The sequence below is a fragment of the Anguilla anguilla genome, chromosome 3 (genome assembly GCF_013347855.1).
Source record: "Anguilla anguilla isolate fAngAng1 chromosome 3, fAngAng1.pri, whole genome shotgun sequence".
Classification (NCBI taxonomy): Eukaryota; Metazoa; Chordata; class Actinopteri; order Anguilliformes; family Anguillidae; genus Anguilla; species Anguilla anguilla.
Genome location: NC_049203.1, coordinates 3,900,620 through 3,922,683, shown reverse-complemented (window position 1 = coordinate 3,922,683; position 22,064 = coordinate 3,900,620). Strand labels below are relative to the sequence as shown.

The 22,064-nt window shown below is 45.2% G+C and overlaps 2 protein-coding genes across 4 annotated transcripts; one reads left to right on the top strand and one right to left on the bottom strand.

The window, feature by feature from the left end:
* Positions 1–524: 524 nt before the first annotated feature.
* Positions 525–11,228, bottom strand: LOC118222606 (M-phase inducer phosphatase 1-B-like). 2 transcript variants are annotated; one of them, XM_035408317.1, is made up of 15 exons: positions 11,179–11,228; positions 10,320–10,446; positions 9,766–9,863; positions 9,370–9,409; positions 8,187–8,220; positions 7,962–8,042; positions 6,813–7,007; positions 6,423–6,506; positions 5,591–5,797; positions 4,890–4,982; positions 4,380–4,442; positions 3,939–4,037; positions 3,672–3,805; positions 3,383–3,494; positions 525–1,517 (listed from the first exon to the last, which is right to left on the bottom strand). In XM_035408317.1, exons 2-15 carry the CDS (start codon positions 10,442–10,444, stop codon positions 1,377–1,379), a joined length of 1,506 nt encoding a protein of 501 aa, XP_035264208.1. In that variant the 5' UTR covers positions 10,445–10,446; positions 11,179–11,228; the 3' UTR covers positions 525–1,376. The 2 variants fall into 2 exon arrangements, with proteins under 2 accessions (XP_035264208.1, XP_035264209.1); XM_035408318.1 differs by lacking the exon at positions 11,179–11,228 and adding an exon at positions 10,525–10,553.
* Positions 11,229–16,398: 5,170 nt separating this feature from the next.
* On the top strand, positions 16,399–21,471 carry dnd1 (DND microRNA-mediated repression inhibitor 1). Of its 2 annotated transcripts, none has more exons than XM_035411269.1 (4): positions 16,399–16,546; positions 18,476–18,581; positions 19,309–19,767; positions 20,447–21,470. In XM_035411269.1, the coding sequence occupies exons 1-4, from the start codon at positions 16,526–16,528 to the stop codon at positions 20,971–20,973; spliced, it is 1,113 nt and encodes a 370-aa protein (XP_035267160.1). In that variant the 5' UTR covers positions 16,399–16,525; the 3' UTR covers positions 20,974–21,470. The 2 variants fall into 2 exon arrangements, with proteins under 2 accessions (XP_035267160.1, XP_035267161.1); XM_035411270.1 differs by lacking the exon at positions 16,399–16,546 and adding an exon at positions 17,343–17,950 and having other exon boundaries at positions 20,447–21,471.
* Positions 21,472–22,064: the final 593 nt, after the last annotated feature.

The following is a 22,064-nucleotide window of genomic DNA, read 5'->3' as shown; positions in this document are numbered from 1 at the left end:
CAACCCCTCCCCTCCCCTCTTCGTTTGTTTGTTCGGTGGCGACAATCAGGCAAGTTAATTAACAGCTAAGCCCTCGTCAGGCGACGCGTCGCTCGAAAACGCTCCAGCTGCGGCGTTCAAACCCCGGCTCGGCGGCTCGGCGGCGCCGCGGCGGACACCAGGGCTCCCCGCTCGCCGCCGCCCGCTACGCTCCCAAAACACCCTCTCCCTCCGTTCCTCACATCGGGCTCCCCCCCCCTTTCTCTTTCTGTCCTTCCCTTCTGCCCCCTCTCTTCACTGGACCTCAAAGAGTAAAAACGACGCCTTCTGCCGAATTACTGAATTCCGTGATCCGAGTGCACGTGTGCGTGCATGTGTGCGTGCACGCGCCTGTGTGCCCCTGTGTGCGTGCACGTGTGCGTGCACGACTGTTCACGTTCATCCATTTCTGGAGACGGTGACTTTACTCCCATCTTCTCTCATTAGAGCCACTCTGCGTGACTCACACTGCTTTCATGTCTCGAACAAAACATTGAAAACCAGAATAAAAATGGTTGTTTTTAATGGAAAAAATAATAAATGGAAGCATTAGCAGAAAACTGACAGAGTAGAAATTCTGAAAACAGGATAAAACATTCAAATCAAATTCAAGAGTAAAATGTTCATCTCTCTCTCACTCTTTCTCTGCTCTCTCTCTCTCTTATGTTCCCTCTCTCAAATCATAAAACTAAAATGAGCTGATCTTCAGCCCTTTTCCCCGACGGGACGTCCAGCTCGGAGTTCAGAGACATTCCCAAACCACGTCCACCGCGTAGTTTTCCCTGCGCTGCCAGGTATTAGCATTCCTGCACCGCTGCACCACGACAACCACCATTTCTGCCAGGGAGGAAGGCGGCGCGGTGGATTGCATCTGAAATTCCCATTTCTGGGAGGGTCAGGCGCGGCGAAGAGACGAAAAAGAGGAGAGGAACAAACAGGCGGGACGGCCCCATTACGGTCTGCTGTTTGCGGAACGCGGTTGTCATGGCAGCGTAGCACTTTCAGAAATCTGCACAGTCCCCTGTGTTAAAGCCGCCATCCACACCTTAAAAATTAAAATAAAAAGAAATGTAAAAAAAAAAATAAGGAAGGCACGAAGAGGCAGTCGTTTTGGTCAAGTTCTGGTTTTGCGATGATTGGCGGTCTAAAAAAGGGGCGGGCCTGCTCACCCCCCAAGTCACTCCCCCTCACCGATGACCTCACAAAGGAAAGCACATCCGCCTGTGCGATGTCATGGACATAAAGGTCCCGTTTCAAGTATCAGTTCATGACGGTACACTCCGCCTTCAGCGTGTGCACGTAAAAAGCTGTCCCAACCCGCTTGGCAAGCGATGGCGACAGGCAGTGTTTCGATTGGCTCAGAGCTTGATGAGGCGGGTGATGTGCTCGCGACGCCGGCGTTCCTCGGCGGAGGCTCTGCTGTTGGTGCGAAACCGAAGCAGCTCGTCCCGGTGATCCTCGTGGTGCATTGGGCAGTACGACTGCGGCTCGCAGAGATGCTGAGAGAGAGAGAGGGAGAGAGAGAGAGAGAGAGGAGGAGGAGGATGAAGAGAAGGAGGGGAAAAAGAGAGACAGACAGAGGTACAGAGAGGGAGAGAGAGAGGTACAAAGAGAGGGAGAGACAGTGAAAGAGAGACAGATAGACAGACAGAGAGAAAGAGGTACAAAGAGAGGGGGAGAGAGACATCATCAAAATGAGCACAAGAGAAGTTGTGATTAAGCCTTGTTCCTGTCTCACTCTACATGACACACAGGTTAAATCCCTCCTCACGCAGGTGATCTGGGGCTGTCACCCACCTGCGTGTGCAGGGCTAAAGCACAATCTGCACCACCTTAAGCAGTGCTGTCAGAACCTGGCCCTGGCACAATTTTTTTTTTTTTTTTTTTTTTTTTTTTTTTTAAAGACAAAGATTAATGAGTTCCAAAAAAAAAAAAAAAAAGGCAAGACCTCAGGAAAGTACACAATGCTTTACTCTGTCAAGAGCCTATCTGCGTATTAAAAGAAAAAGGCCTGCAGAGCTGTCTATGCAAAAACATTAACTTCAAGTTTGGGCTAAAATACTTTCATACTTTCATCTTGCATCATACTTTCATCTTTATTGTAAAATATTCAAGATTCAAAATATGGGTTCAACCCAGTCAACAAGACAAGAATTAAGAACTGGGAGAAAAATCGAGCTGTAATTTAGAATGCCTTAATTCTGTAAGGCAAACATCTTGCGAGCCCACAGGAATACCCGAAATAATGCACAAAGGAATGCATTAAGAGGACGTCCAATTTGATTTTCAATTAAAGACAGCTCAACTTCAGAAAACACTTAAAACAACTCCAATTATATACCATACAATGCAGGAGTCAATAAACCAAAGTACCCAGGCCAGAAATTTCTCTCTAGTGTGGGTCCAGAATGTTTTCACCCTACACGCACGCACACACACACCCCGCGATCACAACTGCTTCACAACTGGCAACAGAAATAAACCACATTATAAAACAAAAAAATATATAAATAACTAACGTGTGGAACAATGTAGCTAATTTTTCTGCAACATAAATCCCCATAAGACCCCAATTTGAACTATTTTAAATAGCAATTATAATCATTACTGGCTCCTGAACACCTACATAATAATAAGCACTTGCTTTTTTTTCCTGTTTTTTTTTTTGTTGTTTTCCCCCTGGTCTCCAGTGTGGACTGCCCAATCATACGTCAGCGCTCATAACTGGACCCCTGGCTATCGATCCAGGAGAGCGCACAGACGAGCGCGTGATGTCAAGCACCACTTTTTATCGCGCCGCAGCTGCGGAGTCGTTGGGCTGCTTTCCAGGATATAATAGCCGAAAAGTTACTGTTATGCCGCCGTGGGTACATTTTTTACTGCGGTCAGGCTGTTGTGCTGCACTGTTACTGATTACTGTACTGATCATTGCTGAAATCACTGTGCGTTCCGCATCTTAATTTGAGTAAATGTATATTGTGCTTTGGCACCGGCTCCCAAATATACGTCTTGTGGCCGTAAAGCGTCGTCTAACTGAACTGAGAATAGATGGGGAACAGGAGAGAGACAGAGAGAGAGAGGGAACAAGTAAGCTGTGAGAAGAGAGAAGAAAGTGCACAAGTCTCTGAGCCTTCCTAGCAGATCTCAAATAACAAAATACACCAATTAGCATTAGCACGAGCGCTCTTGCGCTATAGAGGTGGCAGAAGTCCCTGTATACAGGCATTAGCATTAGTGGGAGAGCTCTTGCCCTATAGAGGTGGTGGAAGTCCCTGTATACAGGCATTAGCATTAGTGGGAGTGCTCTTGCCCTATAGAGGTGGTGGAAGTCCCTGTATACAGGCATTAGCAGGAGCGCTCTTACCCTGTAGAGGTGGTAGAAGTCCCTGTATCCACCCTTGAGCACATAGACCTCTGGGTAGATCAGAGCAGGATACTCATTCAAACTGCGGTCCTGTCTACGCAACAGTCTGCACCTACAGAACAAAGCACATCACAGAGATGCACAGTGTACGTGTGTGTGTGTGTGTGTGTGTGTGTGAGGTGTGTTTACTTGTTTTGTGTGTATGTGCGTGGTGTGTGTGTGTGTGTGTGCGTGGTGTGTGTGTATGTGTGTATATATGCGTGTGTGTGTGTGTGTCATGTCCCCTCACGTTCTCGGCGCTCTCTCAGAGGAGAACTCGCAGTGCAGCACCAGAATCAGCCGTTTCTCGGGGCAACGGGCCTGCAGCCTCTGCCTCAGCAGGTGAGCCACCGCCTCGTCCGTGTTGGGCAGGTTTAGCGCCCCCTGTGGACAGACGCGGTGTCAGTCAGCGGCCGCCGCGGAGCCAGAGCCTCGCAGCCGAAACCAGCCCCACGCCTCCTCGCCCCGCCCCACCCCTCCTCGCCCCGCCCCGCCCCTCCCCCTCCCGGTCTCTCACCTTGATGTGGCCTCCCTCAAACTCGTAAGGGTAGCGACAGTCCACCACCACAAAGGACTCGATGAGGCTGCTGAACTCCCCACTCAGCAGGGCACACATCTGCGTGTGAGAGAGAGGGAGGGGGGGGAGAAAGAGATTGGCAGACAGAGAGAGGGAGAGGGAGGGAGGGAAAGTGAGGGAGACAGAGAGACAGGGAGAGAAAGAGTGAGAAAGAGATCGGCAGACAGAAATACAGAGAGAGGGAGAGACAGATAAACAGAGGGAGGGAAAGAGAGAGAGAGAAGAGATTGGCAGGCAGAGAGAGAGAGAGAGAGAGAGGGAGAGAGAGAGAGAGAGAGGCAGAGAGAGACCTTTTAGATAAGACAGCAGTACATACTCAGGTGACTGGGCTCACACAGGCAGTATTTAGTTGAGGAGTATCTCTGTGGGGATCTCACTCACTGTGTCTGCAGTGATGTACTTCAGGTCCTCGTGTCTCCCCATCACAGTGGGAAGAGCGTACACCTGAGACAGAGCAACACACAGCTTACACACAGTCTACACACTACGCAACACACACCTTACACACAGCTTACATACACCTTACACCTTACACACAGTTTACACACCTTACACACTACGCAGCACACAGTTTACACACAGTTTACATACTGCTTACCACATACTGCTTACCAGCAAGTACCATGTATGGTTTGGGTGTATTTATGGGGTTATTGTAGTATTTGCACATGGGGTTATGGTATATTCACAATCAGAAATTAATTTAAGATTAGGCCAAAAACACCATTCCAAGGATTTCAGAATATATCCTTGGTCCTCAGCATTCCCTGGGAGTTTACTCATGGTCCACTCACGGTTTACTCGTGGTTTACTCGTGGTTTACACATGGTTTACTCGCAGTTTACATATGGTTTACTCGCGGTTTACTCATGGTGTATGTAATTGGCTCACCTTGCTGAAGTCACCAATGAGCTCAGCATTCACACCGTCCCCACCCATGTGCTGGGTGACCTCACAGAGAGAGTGAGTCTTCTTCAAGAGATACTGAGGGAAGACAGGTTACACACACACACACACACACACGCACACAGACACCCATGCACACACGCACACAGACACCCATGCACACACACACACAGACACCCATGCGCACACACACACACACACACACACACACACACACACACACACACACGCACACAGACACCCATGCACACACACACACAGACACCCATGCGCGCACACACACACACACACACACAGATTAAAGCAAAGGCAAACACATGGCATGTCTACATTCCTGCAGAAATATGTTTACTCCTCAGATGTGACAGTAACTCAAACAGAACCACTCACAACACCTCACTTCCCTCCCTCTCTCATTTCCCTGCCCCTCACTCCTTCTCTTGCTCTCCTGCTTCATTCCTGACTACACACTCACTCTCTACATCTCTTTCTTATCTTCCCTCATTCTCACTCTTCTAACCATCCTAAGACTTATTTTCTCTCTACCCTATTTTCCCCTTTTACTTTCTGCACCTTCTTACATTCACCCATCCCTCTTTTTTTCTTCCCTCACTCCTCTCCCACAGTAACCCAGCCCTTAAACTCCTCTCCTCCTTCTCCCTCCACTCCCTCCCTCTCTCTCTCACCCTCCTCTTCCTGCCCTCCGTCCCTCCATTTTCTCCTCCGTCCTGGGTCCCTTCTTCCTCCGTGATGGCGGGGAAAGTTCTGTGGCGCTTGATTGGCGGGTCGGCCGTCGGGGGGGGCGGGGCTCTCTTCAGGCGCGGCCGGTCCAGCCGCTCGGGCATAGAGGGCGAGCGGAACAGGCGTCGACCCTCCCGCTGGAACAGTGCCACCTGGTGGCAAGGAGGTGCCATTACAGCCACAGCTCTCACCTGATCTCCCACAGCGCTCATACACTGCTGTCAATATTTACTGGGCCTAGTTTCACTATGAATACTCATTTGAATATAATCTGCTCATTAAAATTTATCAGTGTGGGTTGTGTGGCTTATTGTTGAGAATGCTGGACTCTGGACTCGGGAGGGATGTGACTGCAAACGTTGGGTGGGGCTGAGCAGTTATACAACCAAACCCCTTTACTTTACAAGTCCAGTAAAAATCCTGAGCTTTACTGGCCCAGAAAATGTATGAGATGCGATGCTGCAAGCGTTATGAGCTACCCCAGATCAGCCAAGGACATCCGCTAAGCAATGAGCCAGCATTCCAGCTGTAATATGCAGAGAACAATGATTGCTTGCATTGCATGTCTAGCATGCGGAATAATAAGGCGAACTCCGGGGAGAGCAAGCATCCTATTTGTGTGTGTGTGTGTGTGAGGGAGAGAGGGTGCGTGTACGTGTGTGAGAGAGCGAGTGCATGTGTGTGCATGTGCATGCGTGCGTGTGCAAATGCGAGTGTCTGCGTGTGCATGCCGTGTGTGTGTGTGCGTGTGTGTGCATGCACCCAGGCGACACTCACAGAGGAGAAATCCACTTCCTGGTTCATCAGGGGGTCAGAGAGCAGTTGAGCCATGCTGGAGGACATGTGGACAGCGGTCGAGCTCTGACGAATGGACAGAGAGAGAGAGAGAGAGAGAGAGAGAGAGAGGGAGGGAGACAGAGACAGAGAGAAAGAGAGCCTGGGTGAGGATGTGCATTAGACTGAACCCACAAAACTACAGATTAAAAAAAACTACAGGAAGCAGCCCACCGGAGCCACGCCCTGCACATCCTGCATTGTGAGATTAATCTGAAAACTGCACCAGCGCAGTAAACCAGTCCACTGCTCTTCCCCCTTACTGAGCGGTTAGAGCACACGGCTTTCTCTGCTGCGGACTGACTTTCTTTGGGGCGGGTTGCTCACGGTTACCTCCACTTCCTGCTCCTCCAGCACCTCCATGAAGCCGTCCGAGTCGTCGGCCCCCCGGAAGTCCGCCGCGGGGGAGAGGGGCATGGCTGAGATGGGGCTGCCCAGGGCGCTCAGCTCACCGCTGCCCTCTGTCTGTGGGTCTGGGGCCTGCAGCAGGCACTGCACCTGGGTCTGCCGCTCGCTCCAGGTGGCCACCTGAGCGGGTTAGAGAGGGGTTCCTGACACTGTACAGAGACGTGATCGCCGCTCGCACTTACACTCAGTTCATCCCGCGATAAAGTAAGCAGGAGCACAGCAGTTTCTGTTATATTTTTTTATCAAACGTGATGCCTGATGTAAGCAAATAATGCATGTAACAAATCGAAAAATACAAATCCTCTTATTTGTATTTGTATTTTTTAATCTGCCATTCAAAGCGCTTACTATGCAATAGCCAGGATACAATGCCATAGAGGACTTTCCCAACCTTTCTGTGAGAAGTGCGCAACATTATATTTCCCCAAAAAAAAGTAGAGTCTACAGCACCATCTACTGGTCACGATAGGAACTGAACCATTTCTGGTTCACATGTAACCACAGGCACCTATTTCAGAATGATTTGAGCTGAGGACAGCAGAATGGTTTCCATGGATCAAATACCTGTGGGCAGCTTAACTGACAGCTCATCAACTTTTTAACTCGTATAAGAGCAACCACCTACTGTTGACTGACCGACTGACCAAGAAAGCCCATTGTTAGATCTGAAATACCCACTACATTGCCAAAATAAAACTACAGCCATGTGACTGGAGGTCCAGGGTCTTTAAGACCATTCAAACCTGCAGGTCATACGTTCCTTCCAATGTTCTCACCCTTTACAATAAAACAGCAAGATCACAACACAAAAAAACCCCTGTTGCGCAGGTGAATTTGGGGGGTGTGTGTGCGCAGGTGAATTTGGGGGGTGCGTGTGCGCAGGTGAATTTGGGGGGTGCGTGTGCGCAGGTGAATTTGGGGGGTGCGTGTGCGCAGGTGAATTTGGGGGGTGCGTGTGCGCAGGTGAATTTGGGGGGTGCGTGTGCGCAGGTGAATTTGGGGGGTGCGTGTGCGCAGGTGAATTTGGGGGGTGCGTGTGCGCAGGTGAATTTGGGGGTGTGTGTGCGCACTCACATTCTCCTTGTTTGTGTCGTGAGGTCCCCCCTGCCGGTGACTGTCAGAGTTTGGCTTCGGACTGCTGCACAACAGCCTAGGCTGGGTTCAGACAGACAGACAGACAGGCAGACAGGCAGACAGGCAGACAGGCAGACAGGCAGACAGGCAGACAGGCATGTATTAGGACTCTGGCAGATGTCCACTGACACTGATATGAACACTTGCTCTCTGACATCACCTTACCAGAAAAGACTTGAGCCGCTTCATTCTGCTATTTCTGAAAAAGCAAAGATAAATAAATAAATAAATAAATTCAATCTGGCCAACAACAGATTCAGCAACAAAATAGGCATCTCTCAGACACATGCAGATTTGAACCAGTGGTTAATCTTGTAGAGCTTGTGGGTAAAGCTCCATGAAGGTCAGAGGTCCAGGACTCTTGTTAGCGAAAAGCAAACAAGAGTCTTGTTTTCAAAGAGTTACTTCTGCTCAATATAGCTCTGTGGCGATAAGGTAAATTGTACGAAAGTCAAACTGTGAGCCAACCAATTATTCCGTTTTACTGCTGGGACAATCATCAGGTCAGCACTACAGCATTTCCATTTATCATTTCATTTATTTATTCATATATTTTCACATAAAATTATATATTTTTATAGATATATTACACAAATAATTCATCTATTTATTTCTTGATGTACTTTTAGTTTTATTTTGGCAAGAAAATCCTCCACAGAATCGAGGTGAGATAACTTTTAATTAAAGATTACGGCACTACGAGATTCGAAATAAGATACTGTACTTTTTAAATAGCAGCACATTTCTATAGTAATAAAAACGGAGCTTCTAACCGGAAGGTTGTGGGGTTAACTCAAGTAATTCTCCAACAGAAGGACACTGTTGCTCATGCATAGAGAAAGAATACAACATTATTAAGTTCTCTTGTGCAAACGTGTCTGCAAATCAAAGGAATAAATGTATTTTTATGAATGACACAGAGCTGGCAGCTCAACAGTGAATCATGCTCAAAGGTTTGCATAAACAGGTGCAAGACCCATGAAACTTGGAAAATATCCAGTCTCGGGTTCAACTTCCTTAGGTTCCACATAACTCATTGAATCAGGGGAAGGGGAGATGAGGAAGAGGAGGCTGGGGATGAAAGTGACCGAAGAGTCTCGCCTCCACCCTTCAAAAACAGCTGTTCTGTTCCAAATCTCAGGAGTTCAATTCCTAGCTGTGTCAGAAGAGAGGCTACAACTGCCGTTTTTAAATCTGGTGTAACTGTTCTCGTGGGCCTGTGCATCTCCATTTAGATTTTTTAACAGATTTTAACTGCTTTTTTTTTCAAATCTGCTTTTTAAATTTCTCACACTGCACCTGAAGATCTCTCTATGAGATCGTGTTGTGCTGTAGGAGGTAATGTTACCTGGGCACAGGTGAGTCCTGCTGTGGAGACTGGGCGTGGTCTACGGAAGAGTGACAGGCACAGCAGATCACAGGAAGCCCAAAACCAGGTAAATCAAGTACAACAGTAACACAGGAAGTGTGCCATGATTGCTGCCATTTACGACAAAACAAAGAAATATAAAAATGGCTCAGCTTTAAAATGTCTCATTCTCACCTGGCAATTAACCTCCTGTAAGCTTCAATTAAAGGTTATTAAATAAAAAATACAGCTGGCAAATTTACAAAGTTAGTTATGAGCCAGTATCACCAAGGCATTTGTAGATCCACCTCTACACTGTCAGGAGTAGAAAGCAACAGTTAGCGATTAGCTGGCAGTTGTGAATATGAATTGTTATGAAAGTAGATTTGATGTTACCGGAGAGAGGTGCGCTGCATGGGGATTCTGGTCCAACGGCGACGTCGGCACTTCCAGTGCTGATGTTAGAAAGGTCCAGGCAACGGCGGGGGGTGTCACTGGGAGGGAGAGAACCACAGCGGAAGACATTTTATATCCTTTGCTAGGGTTCATCCTAAACATTGGGGTGAAGGAATGGTGCCTCACCCTCACACTCTCTCCACGCACCCTCACGTTCCCCGCGTCAAAATATTGACCCTCAGAAATTAAAATGGCAGACGGAATTATTTTGTAGACAACAGGTGGTAATAAACCATATAACTTGTAACTTTACAGTAAATCCATGCTGTTGATTATTTATACTTTCTTTTCAGGTTCAATCATTTAGGTTGACTCACTCTGCTTTACAATAGCTCAGAAGTAAACTGGTTGAATTCGAAGTAAATTAGATGTAATATTACGGGCTATGCTGGCTTTCTTCCAAGAGATTGCACAAGACGAACTCCAAGATCTGGATATATGTTAATCTTAACGGTGGGGGTATGTTAAGGGATTACGGATGCCGATCTACTTACCCGGTCTGCGTCGCGCCGAGTCCCGTGAAGCAGTGAGCCAGCTTGGACATTGGGGACAACAAGGGGTCCGGGGAGTGGGGTCCCCGCGGGAACGCGCCCGAACCTGCAGCCAGGGCGTCGGCCATAGCTGGAGACCGAAAAACATGTCAGGCCCCACGCGCTGAACGTAAACGTGCACGCTTCTGTTTTGGAGAAGAACTCTTACCTATAGCTCCCTCACCCTGGTAATGATCAGTGTTTACCAAAACAGCGAAGATTAGAATGACCGAACATACGCATGTATATACATAAAACCATTCAGTGACCCTGCTTGAAGAGCCAAGAACATTTTTTAAACATATACGAGGATGATGAGAATTCAAGGATGCCTGGATAGTTGTAATTTCATTGGATCGATTATCTGACATGACACGATCGAACTACTCCCGTACAAATAAAATAACAGGACACTCCTATTGTCGCGAATGCAACATATTTGCACGATTTGGCAATACGACAAGCACGCATTGATACCACTAGTAGTTAGCTAGCGAGGACAATACCACTACGGAGACACATAGGTCTCAAGGGAGAGAACATGTATAACTATATCCCGCGAATTACCGATTGGTGTCCTCAAATTACCTATTTATTTATCAAAATGTTCCCCTTGAATCCCAGGAGGCTCCTTACATTGCAACACAGGAAAGTTACACTGTAGCAAGCAACTGCAATAAAGTTCAGTAAACTAGCTGTCGAACTAATCAATATGTAGCGATGGTCATAACCGAGTCCTCAACATGATGATATTTTAGGTTTACTCAACTTTAAAGCTTTTCACACTAGCTAATGTTTCTGGTCAAAAGCTTTCCAGACTCACCTTTTAGGAAGTCCACTCTGCCCTTCCTGTAAAAGAAACCATTTAACAATGGAGAGAGATCATTTTAAATGTCTCGCCAAAAAACACCCAATCGCACGTCGTTTACGGGCAGACGTCATTTCTACAGCTACGTATCCAGATGCGACCCCTTCGCCGCCTATTGGTCGGTTTGAAAGTCAGTCATTAATATTTCCTGAACGAAAGCGCACAGTCTTGTTCAGTTGCGTCAATATTTTTTGTTTTTTATTTTTATGGGTGGGGATTACTAACAATGGGCTCCACGGGAATGATTTTAAACAAAGATACAACGTCTTCTTTAATGAACACATAACAAACATTATGTGGAAAAAATAGAATTCCAGTGTTGTACTAATCCCCGACAGGTTCGCCTGAAAAGAGACTATAATGTAAGATTTTACATTTTCGAACAGCAATTAAAAAACTTCTGTCATTGAATGTATCTCAAAGAAATGGAAAAGCCCTTTTTTATATATTTGTTTTTTAAATGTATTTTCTTATGTACTTATACAACAGCTATGCATATAATTCAGTTGGACTGAAATATGGCTATGACCTGACTCCAAAAATTTAAAAAATAAATGATAAAAGAGAGAATACTACTAAGAGTTTACTTTAAAAAGTAACATTCGAGACTGACAAGAACAATTACAGCAAAAGTGCTGTTCTAAATTATTTGAGGTAATGTTATTGAAAGACACCGTGAATAATGATGTATAAACATTTAATGGTTCAGTAAGTCTGAAATTATGTGTAATTCGTAATGAAATAATCCACTTAATCCTGATTGGATTTTAAATTATTCAATAGGGTCAATAGAAGCCAATATGACATTGAGGGAAGGTCTAGCCAAGGTACACCATGCAGAATCCTGAAGACTCATTTGGAATTTCTGAAGATGCAAAACAGTCTACATATGAAGGGACACTTATGAAGTTTACATGAAGTCAGATGGTGCAGAAGTTACTGTATGCAAGCAGTGATGGACTTGTCATTTATGTAGTAATTCTGTGTGAATATTTAAGCAGACGCTCTGTTCGTTAACTTACGAAATGAAATGTCTTCTGATTTACAAGTGCCCCACACTGCGATTTGTTCAACGGTATTGTCATCCCTAGCCTTATATTATTAACAGAAGACTACTCTAATTACTGAAATACATTTCATTACCAACTGTTAACCTCTGATGTCTTAATAGTGAAATGTATTCATCTTGAGCTTTTGAGTTATTTGTTCTTTCACTCTTTTAATCTTTTCAAAGCAGGTACATTCTCTTCCGACTTATGAATGGCTCATACCTGATGTTCTGACAATTGTTTTTTTTTTCTTTTTTTTATCTGCTTGTTAAGGAACCCATGAAGGAATATGGAACATATGTGACACCTGTTATCTCAGTGAATTATAAATGCTCTCCTGCACAATCCACCCTGTCCCACAAGGCACTGAAGAAACCTCTGGCTAAGATGCTCCGTGCGCATAGTAAAATCCACAAGTCATTAAATTCATCTCTGAATGCGAACCACTTCATTATTTTTGAACGGTGTTTATTGCCTGGGACGAATGCACCAGGAAACCCATTTCAGCAAATTAAAGCCGAGGGAGAGAGATAGTCAACCTTTAAGGTTTATTTTTAAGGTTTATTTTATTTAAGAAAGGGACACTGCACATTAATAAACATGAGAACTTAAGATGCACCATGTAAACGTACCATATGTAGCCACACAGGCTAATTTTCATCTGTAGTCCCTGGGCAGGCTTGATGGTTTAAGGAACATAAAAGAACACACATGACACATAAGCACAGACAAATGAGTAAAAAAAAATAAAATGCAACCATTGACAAGAAGCATTACAAGCAGCATAAAAGAACACACGAGGCACGTAAGCACAGACAAGCGAGCATCACAAGCAGCCACAAGCACACGGGAGAACATAGAGACAAGGAGCCCGGCACCCATGTGCCTACGGCTGCCCGCAACACCACCTGCCAATGCCCGCCCGTCCGCGCCTACCAGCAATCCAATCAATCAATCACTCAAATTTTATTTGTATAGCATATTTTACAGCAGTTGTCACAATACGCTTTACAGACAACCCTGGCCAAAAGCCCGACAGGAGCAAGCCTAAGGCAACAGTGGCAAGGAAAAACTCCCTGTGGCAGATGGGAAGAAACCGTGGAAGAAATCAGGCTCAAAGGGGGAAACCCATCCTCCTCTGGTTCGGCTCAGGGTGCCGACTGGTGACCAACATGTCAGTCGGTTTTTATAAGGTTCATGATGTGGCTCAGATCCGACATTCAAGCATAGGGAAGATCATACAGCTTTGACCTTTTCTGTGGCAAACGCTGAAGTGTGAACCTGTCAGTGCCGTGTTGGAACCATAGACGAAGCTCTGCCAACCCGGGAACTTGGTAGATGGCACGCCGACCCTTAAATCTTGGGACCGGGCCGTTCCTGTTCCAGAAGCCTCCCTTGGAAGTAAATAACACACGGCGGTGCATTTCTGCAAACCCCTCTCTTCGTCAAAGTTCTCAATTTTGCTCCGCAAATATTTTGTCAAGAAGACAAACATTTGGATAGACGACACGGAGCTGGAACTGACTGAGCAAAACCGCAGTGTTATACAAAATTAAAACTATTTAAACAATCACAAATTCCAATGTTTGGCGAGAGGTAATTAGCTGCAATTATGCTGGTTTGATCTCCTATTCAAAAATGAAATCATAATCTCAACAAAAAAAGAAAAGAAACGTAAACCCTTCTTCTGTCATTGACTGTTAAAGGTATAGTTAACTTCCTGGAGTTTAAAAAATATGTATTATTTCTGTGGATGTTCTATGTTGTGTTAGTGTATGTTTTTGATAGGACCAGGCAGTTTTTGTGAATACACTTATGCTGGTTTAACTGTAGCTAAGACCGTAATAAAATGTTTTATGCTGGTACACAGGAACAGTCTTCAGATGTCATTCATGAACTTATAAAAAAATAAAAAATTAAAATACCCAAAATACCCATTATTAAAAGATTGGACTAATCAAATAATAAAAAGCAGAAGTTGACATGAAATCCAAAAACAGACACTAGGGTACAACCCCTCCTGGCCCACCACTGATTTGGGTTTTTACATTCTAAAACAGATTCATGCTGTGGATTATTAAAGATATTCAAGGCTGGGTTCTATTAGCTGATCAAGAAGACAGAGATGAATTTGAGTTAAATGGGGATTACCATATATTGAATTTTCAAAAAACGAGGGTAGATGCAGGTGGGTTTATAATCAGTCTAAGGAATGAGCAAAAGCTAAGCAGACAGACAGATTTTATGAATTTATAGAAATCCTGTCTGGATGGATATTTTTGACTCCAAAAAGAAAAAATGTCCAGGAGAAAGAGAACGTCTAGTTTGCCTATAAGCTATAAGCTAAAACTAAACTCTCACTGAAATAGAGGAATACCTTTCCCACAGAGTTCACAGACCAGGGGGGTATTTAACTAAACAGGGCTGTTCCAGGTTTTACTCAACGCAGTCATCCAGCTAACTCGGTAATACTGCTTTGTGAACTACCCCACAGGATTACTGAGTTAGCTGGATAACTACACAGAATAAACCAGAGAACAGCTCTTTTTACTTAAGTCCATGTTCCAGATTTGGGAGGGTTCTGGGTTTCGCTCAGCGCAGTTATCCGGCCAACTCAGTAATCCTGCTTCATGAAACAAAGGCCCAGGTTATAGCCTGATATCAGAGAGAATTGTCAACTTGTTACACTCCATTTCCATCTTCAGTGGGCAGGATTCAAAGGTCTGGACCCAGGCAACCCAGGTTAGACAGTGTGCTTAAAACACACTCTCAACCACTGGTATGCACTCTTCCCTTGGAGAGCTACAAGGTTGTGTAGGTTGTCATTGCTACTCAGCGCTCAATTAATCAATTGAAGCAGTTGTTGATTGTACAGTGAACGGATCACCTGGCTTCTCTGCATCTGAACTTTAAAGTGAGAACAAAGTCCATCTGGCGCGGCGTGGAGGTGCACTAAGTATCGCTGTCACCACAGAGTAAGAAGGTACTGGGTTTGAATCCCGGGCCGAGGGCCTTTCTGTGAAGGTTTGGCACGTCTTCCGCCCGTCTGCGTGGGTTTCCTCTGCGTACTCCAGTTTCCTCCCACAGTCCGAAAACATGCAGGTTAGGTTAACTGGAGAGTCTTAAATTGACCTTTGTGTATGAATGCGTGATGGACTGGCGGCCTAGGATCCAGGGGGTATTCCTGCCATTCACCCAATGTCTGCTGGGATAGGCTCCAATCCCCTCGCAACCCTGGCCAAGAGGATGGGTGGACAAAATCCACCCACGGAAGGAAATGATACAGCCTTCATGTTTGCAAAATCAGTGTGAAACTACTATTGTTAAATTGTTCATGGTATTCAGTCATGCAGTTCTATCTGAGAAAGACACAACGTGAGGTTTGTTCAGTGAGTGATGAATCAATCAGGAGAGATATTCAAAACAAATATATGTCCATGCACGTATACATATCTTAATTTAATAAAATACATATATCCAGAGTTCATGAAAACCTATTCTGTTCGAGAAAGTGGTATAAAGCTCGTCGTGTTAGCAATACAGAAACCTAAATTGACTTGCGTCCGTGACATTATTTCAGTCTGTTGACGTAATTTCTGCTACCGCGTTAATCAGACTTTCAGCGGCGCAGTCAGTAAAACTATGTAAACGGACTAATATTTTTTCCATTGGAATGATTCATTTCAAATTAGTACTATACATTAGAAATATATATAGCCAGCAACAAGTCCTATCTATTTACCACTATTTTGGATCCATTCAATAATAAACGCGGACATAATTTCAAACGCACGACAACAGACCTACGTAACTATAGGCCAGCAACGACATACTGTTCAGGCGACAGAAACAACTTTGCCCTGATTATTTTTGCCTTTTGAAATTTAAAAGTGTTTCCCCCCATCCAAACCAAATACATCCTCCCTTGATTTTACAATTATACCTACACTTTCATTTAAAGTGTTTGGTGTGGCCTACAGAACACGTCGATAATTATTTTGATTATGCATTGGCTGTTTGTTAGTTTAAATATGGCTTGTGTAACATTATAAAACTGCTAAGCAAACAAAGAAAAAACTAATAGTGGAGTTCTTCGTAGATTCCGCCTCAATTACCACTGACCATCCAATTAGCCTTTAGAAAGTAAGGTCACGGGGTTGCAGACAGTGATTTCTCGTCTCTGGAGCAAAAAATAATAGTATTTTCTACCAAACGAGTAGAAAGCAGACTACTACGAACCCGAAGAAATCACGATGGAAGTCCAGCGAAAGCAGGTGCGTAAAAATTAATCGCAGTACAGTTTACAGTAAGCAGCGCTGTGTTCCATTACATATTCGGTAATATAAATTAGAAGTGTTTTCCTGACAAGTTGTTTTCCTTAGTTCTTGTAGGCTGTGCTCCAAGTTGGTATTGTTACTGTCGCGATGGCCTTCTGGATGTTGGAAAAAACGTTTAAAAGTATTACTTTCACGATGCCATTACAGCTATTTTAATATTTGTATGCGATAGGTTGTACACCATGTTTGGTGAAAGTAGCTATTTTCCATGCAAGCAAAAAGTTTGATTCCATTTTTGTAAGATTGAGGGACGGCTGTAATTAGACGCACGTGTTTATTTAACATGATTTTATTGTAAAAAAATTTTTGTAATTGGACTAATCTGGTTGAATGGAGTTGTTGGATTTAACATTAGTTTATAACAGAATACAACTTTATTTGTCCCGAAGGGGTCAACGTAGCCGGATTGAGACATAGCGATTCCGACACAGAACACAATCAACCGCAAAGTGTAATAACAATAAAACACAGAAAACAAGACATTCATGTCAACAATAACACAACTAAAAAGTGCTGAAGCATACATTTTGCATTCGCTTCGCCGTACGAAAAGCGCGCACACGAGCAGCCATCAAGGCGCCCCTTTCGCGTACGGCTGCTCTCCGCGCTACACTAAAATTGGCCTAATTATACGCAGTTTGGAAATGCAGTTCAGCGTCTACGCCTCGGTTTCAGGACGAACGTCGCACGAAATATCGAACTTTTAAAAAAACTCCCAATTCGCTGTCTGTGTGTTTTTAAATAAACTTACTTTATGAAAAAATGGTTTAGGCTACTATGTGTTCGAACATGAAAACCCAACAAACAGGAGTAGCTTTTACGAACGACTTCAAGCTGATTTTGTCTACTTAATGCTGCAAGCATGGCGAGGTTTTGGTAGTTTCACACCAAAACTTTGCAGTTGCGCAACTAAACGGCAAATGACTAGCACCATGATACCCGCATAGTTGTGAATTAGTTTGGTGCTTTCAACTGTGAACTTGAATTGAAACGGAAAATTGAAGCTTTGTTCATGCGAAAGACTGTTCAGGAGCGACGTTTTGGTTCATGCAATAAATCTTGGATATGCAACACTGCACCTGTAGAGCGAAAGGGGCTGCTCGTTTTCATCGTTACTCAGGGAAAGTATTTGATTGGTTTTCTTGCCGGCTTAATTGGGTCTGAACCTGTTGCTAATTTATATTTTAAAAGCTGGAAAAAAAAACCGGCGCATCTTAGAGCCTGTCCAGATCCAGGGTTGCAGGCCCGTATAATAAACCAACAGTTTCGGAGGACATTATAAAACTAAAACGTTTCTGGTTTGGGCATCCAGTTGGAAACATTAGTATGACAGCGAGCATGGCATGTTATAATATTGGAACTACTTTATATCCTAGTAATAATGTTAAGCTATAGTAAAATAATGCTACCCAAACGAAAAACCAGTTTTTTAGCCTGTCTTTGATAAACAACAATCTTGAATATCCTCGAATTTCGTTATGTGTATATTTGTAAAGCATTAAAAACGCTTAATTAACCCCATGCTGATCACCTCGTATGAGTAATAGGCAGCCATTGCAGTGATTTTAGGGCGGCTGTGTCGTGGCTTGCTGGTGTGATTCGGTTACCTGGATTCAGTATTTCGACAGAGCGATATACACAATGTTTTTTATTGTCTGATAATCCAGAACAGAGAATTACATCAGACATTATAGTCGACCAGCACCTCTACGTCTTTTCTGTTAAGATTGGTGACGAGTTCATATGACGTGAAATCGCTGGGAAACAATGTGTACATTGTAGTATATGCTCAACGTTTTTATTTTGAGGGCGTGGATCCTGGTGGACGCAGGATGTTGGTTTCTTATTCTTTCTTCCTCTCTGAAGATCCTGAACCAGGAGAACCTGGCCTCTTTGGAGTCATGGGTGCAAAGGACTGCCATCAAACTAGTCCAAGTCAACGGTCAGCGGAAGTATGGCGGGCCACCTCCCGGTCAGTCAACCACGCGCAATGACGCACTGCTAACCGCCTATTCTAATAAACCCCTTATCACTCACAGGAGCAAGCTACTGGTCTTCGAAAAATATCGTTTTATAATCTTAAATTTCCTCTACTGCTTATTGTTACATATGTAGCAGAGTGACTGATTTAGGGAAAAAATGAAAATACTTTTTAACTACGTTTCCTTCCTGGAGCCATGAATTGGAAAGAAGTATTTATTCAACTATTTAACGTGGTATGCTGTCGCAGAGCTTTCCTAACATTTCAAAGTCCATTACAAATTATTTTATTGCTGAGATTTAAACTAATTGCTTTGCTAATTGGGTTATGCCAGACTTTGTTCTGTAACAGCATGGAACATGCTACAGACGATATAAAATTCAGATCTACATGGGCATTACAGTTCAGGCTCATTAGGCTTATAGACTAAGACGGTTGGAAGACGGTTGTAAACAGATTCATTGAATTTGGGTGGGGCTGCTTTGTTGGGCATAAAATGATAAAAGAGCAAATTGATGGTACCTGCTGATACCTTGCTGTTTTTTTTTTAAACTGGGACTGTACTGGTGTTTATTTTGAATATTAAAAATGAGTGAAAATCGGTTTTAAAAAATAGCCTAATGCAAAACAAAAACGAGAGTGAAAATTGGATCATAAAAATAACAAGGACCAGTTTCCCCCACCCCCTACCCCTCCCATCCCCCCACTTCACCCCCAGACTGGACCGGTCCGGCACCAGGACCCGGGTGCGAGGTCTTCATCAGCCAGATCCCGCGGGACATCTACGAGGACAAGCTGATCCCCCTCTTCCAGAGCGTGGGCCCGCTCTACGAGTTCCGCCTGATGATGAACTTCAGCGGCCAGAACCGCGGCTTCGCCTACGCCAAGTACCGCGACCCGCAGAGCGCCGCGGCCGCCATCCGCTGCCTGCACCAGCACCAGCTCCAGCAGGGGGCGCCGCTGACCGTGCGCCGGAGCACGGAGAAGAGGCAGCTCTGCCTGGGGGACCTGCCCGCCGGGGTGGACCGGGAGAGGCTGCTCCAGGTCCTCCGCGGCCTGTCGGAGGGGGTGGAGTCCGTCTCCCTGAAATTCGGGAAGGGCGGGAAGAAGGTTACCGCCATCGTGCACTACACCTCCCACTACAACGCCTCCATGGCCAAGAAGGTCATTTGTGAAGGTGGGTCTGGATACATGGAGGGCCAGGTGCTAAAGGTGTAACCTGATCAATTATAAAGTTTGGTTCAAAGGGCAATGGTTAGATTTAATCAATCTAATTTTGCGAAAACACATACAACACATGCAAATCGTACATTGTCACTCATACAACAAACCTGCATCAAACATACCTGCAACCTCTGGGTTACAAGACCAGCTCCTTACCCATTTTACTACACTGCCACCCCGGCCTCAAAATCAAAATTGTATCCTATCGCGGTGAAGCTTGAAGTTTACACCTCTAGTATGTACAGTGTACGTATAATTTGTAGTGTTGCAGTGTAATTTCTCAGTGGTCTTTGAGTCTCGTAGGCTGCTGTGGTGTTGCATGTCTTAGTCTTGTTAAATTTTAATTTGTTCTGCAAATTCGATTGCGATCTCTAGTGGGTAGGACTTGGTTATAACTTGCACAGTGCTTTTTAAACACTTCCTCTGTGTGTCGGGGGGGCGTCTAGAAGCTTCTAGCCTTGAAATGTAAATTTCAAAATGAAGTACCAACAGATGCTTCAGTCGAAGATTCCCAATGGTGGGGTGACGTTTTTTCTCAGGGAGCGAATGGAAGTTTTGGGGAGTCGACCACGTTTTTTGTGCAACCTTATAACAAACAACTCCCCTCTCCCTCTCGCCCTCTCGCTCGTCAGCTTTTAAGAGGAAATTTGGAATAATCATCACGGTGAAGTGGTTCAGCTTCTCCAACAAGCCCAAGCAGGACGAGGACGAGGATGAAGAGGCGGGGGAACCCTTCCCTGCCACGAAGGGCTTCCCCAAACCGTGTCCTCTGCCGCCCGTCCGCCCCCTGGATCGCGACCGCCCCCCTCCTCCGCCCCAGGAGAACCTCCTGAGCCTCCTGACCCCCGGCTTGTCCCCGGTCGCCGGCTGCCCCCCTCCCGCGCCCAGGCGGGACGTCCCGGCGTCGACGGACGCCGTGGCCCTTCTGCTGCGAGTCTGCGAGGTCTTCAAAGTGGGGCCCCCCCTCTACGACCTGCAGTTCCTCCACGCCGGCGCCGACGGCTTCCTCTACTTCGCCTACAGGGTGCTGATCCCTGGGCTCCCCGTGCCCTTCAGCGGCGTGGCCCAGATCCTGCCGGGCACCAGCGCCCCCTTGCTGCGGGGAGAGGTACAGCGGGTGGCTGCCGAACGCATTCTCAAGCACCTCGCTCAGCCCTGACGCGCACGTCCGCGCCCGCGCCCGCCCGCGTCCCCGAATTTTTACCGTTTGCGTTTACGGTTCACCATTTGTGTGGTCTTTCAGTCTGTGGTCGTGTTTTATTTTTTTTTTTATTATCGTTTTAATTTTAAGTAACAGATTTTATTTGAAATACTTGCACTCCTCTGTGTTGTGTAAATGAGAGATGGCTGTTCCTCAGTTGGAAGACTAATGTACTGTGCAGGGAGCAGATGAGGCCAGACCCTGCGACATGACTTGCTCTGGTAGCCAGAAGCGCCCTTCTCTGGGCTGGTGTTATTTTTATTTTCTTTTATCTTTTGCACTTCTGTATATAGTTTAATTTTCCACACAATTACCTTTTTCATGACACTGGATTGTTTTAACCATTATGCACTAAATAGATTAGGAAATGTGTTGAGCACTGTCTATTTGTTTTTTTTTTTTTACTTGTTCTCATTAAAATGAGAAATTGTTGCACGAAAACTTCTCATCCTTTTGTCTTTTAATTGCAATTCCGTTTTAACATCTCAATCAAGCACTTTATCAACAGGATGAAGAAATTGGTTAAGTCAAAACAAATAGACAGGACCCTGCTAAAGGCTAGTTGGCACTTGGGTGAGTAAATTTGTTCACTGGACCATCTTCAAAAGCTTTTTAAAACCGTCGTCTTGCCAACAAACTGCCAATGGGCACGGCTTTTCACAAAAGCTTTTAATGAGGTGACCATATGATGGATTCTAAACAAAAGACGACAGTGGCAGGAGGGACGCTAGGCTATTTGTTGATATACAGTTTATATACGATGCCTACCCAGGCGTGTGTAGCAATTTAAGAAGTCCTGCCTGGACGGATATTCCCCCCCACCATTGGGAGTTCCCAATTGACACCGATTGATGCTCTGCTCATGTTGGCACTTTGTATGGCTCTGCTTCCAATCAGTTTCACAAGGACTAAACATTCATTGGCACGAACTTTCACCGGAAACCTTCAACAATTTAGATACCAACTGTGATGCTTCTAGTCCCCCGTTACTCATCACGGTCCTCGAAGGCCGACAACTGCTGGTTTTCAACCCTCCCTTTACCTGGGAG

What these genes read in the sequence shown, in the direction of transcription:
- dnd1 (XM_035411269.1), top strand. Translation starts at nt 16,526, where the DNA reads ATGGAAGTCCAGCGAAAGCAG. An exon ending in TGGAAGTCCAGCGAAAGCAG is followed by an intron (nt 16,547 to 18,475) that starts GTGCGTAAAAAT and finishes TCCTCTCTGAAG; the next exon opens with ATCCTGAACCAGGAGAACCT. An exon ending in CAAGAAGGTCATTTGTGAAG is followed by an intron (nt 19,768 to 20,446) that starts GTGGGTCTGGAT and finishes CTCGCTCGTCAG; the next exon opens with CTTTTAAGAGGAAATTTGGA.
- LOC118222606 (XM_035408317.1), bottom strand. Translation starts at nt 10,444, where the DNA reads ATGGCCGACGCCCTGGCTGCAGGTTCGGGCGCGTTCCCGCGGGGACCC. An exon ending in CAGGACTCACCTGTGCCCAG is followed by an intron (nt 8,221 to 9,369) that starts GTAACATTACCT and finishes TTGCTTTTTCAG; the next exon opens with AAATAGCAGAATGAAGCGGC. An exon ending in TGGAGGAGCAGGAAGTGGAG is followed by an intron (nt 6,507 to 6,812) that starts GTAACCGTGAGC and finishes TCCATTCGTCAG; the next exon opens with AGCTCGACCGCTGTCCACAT.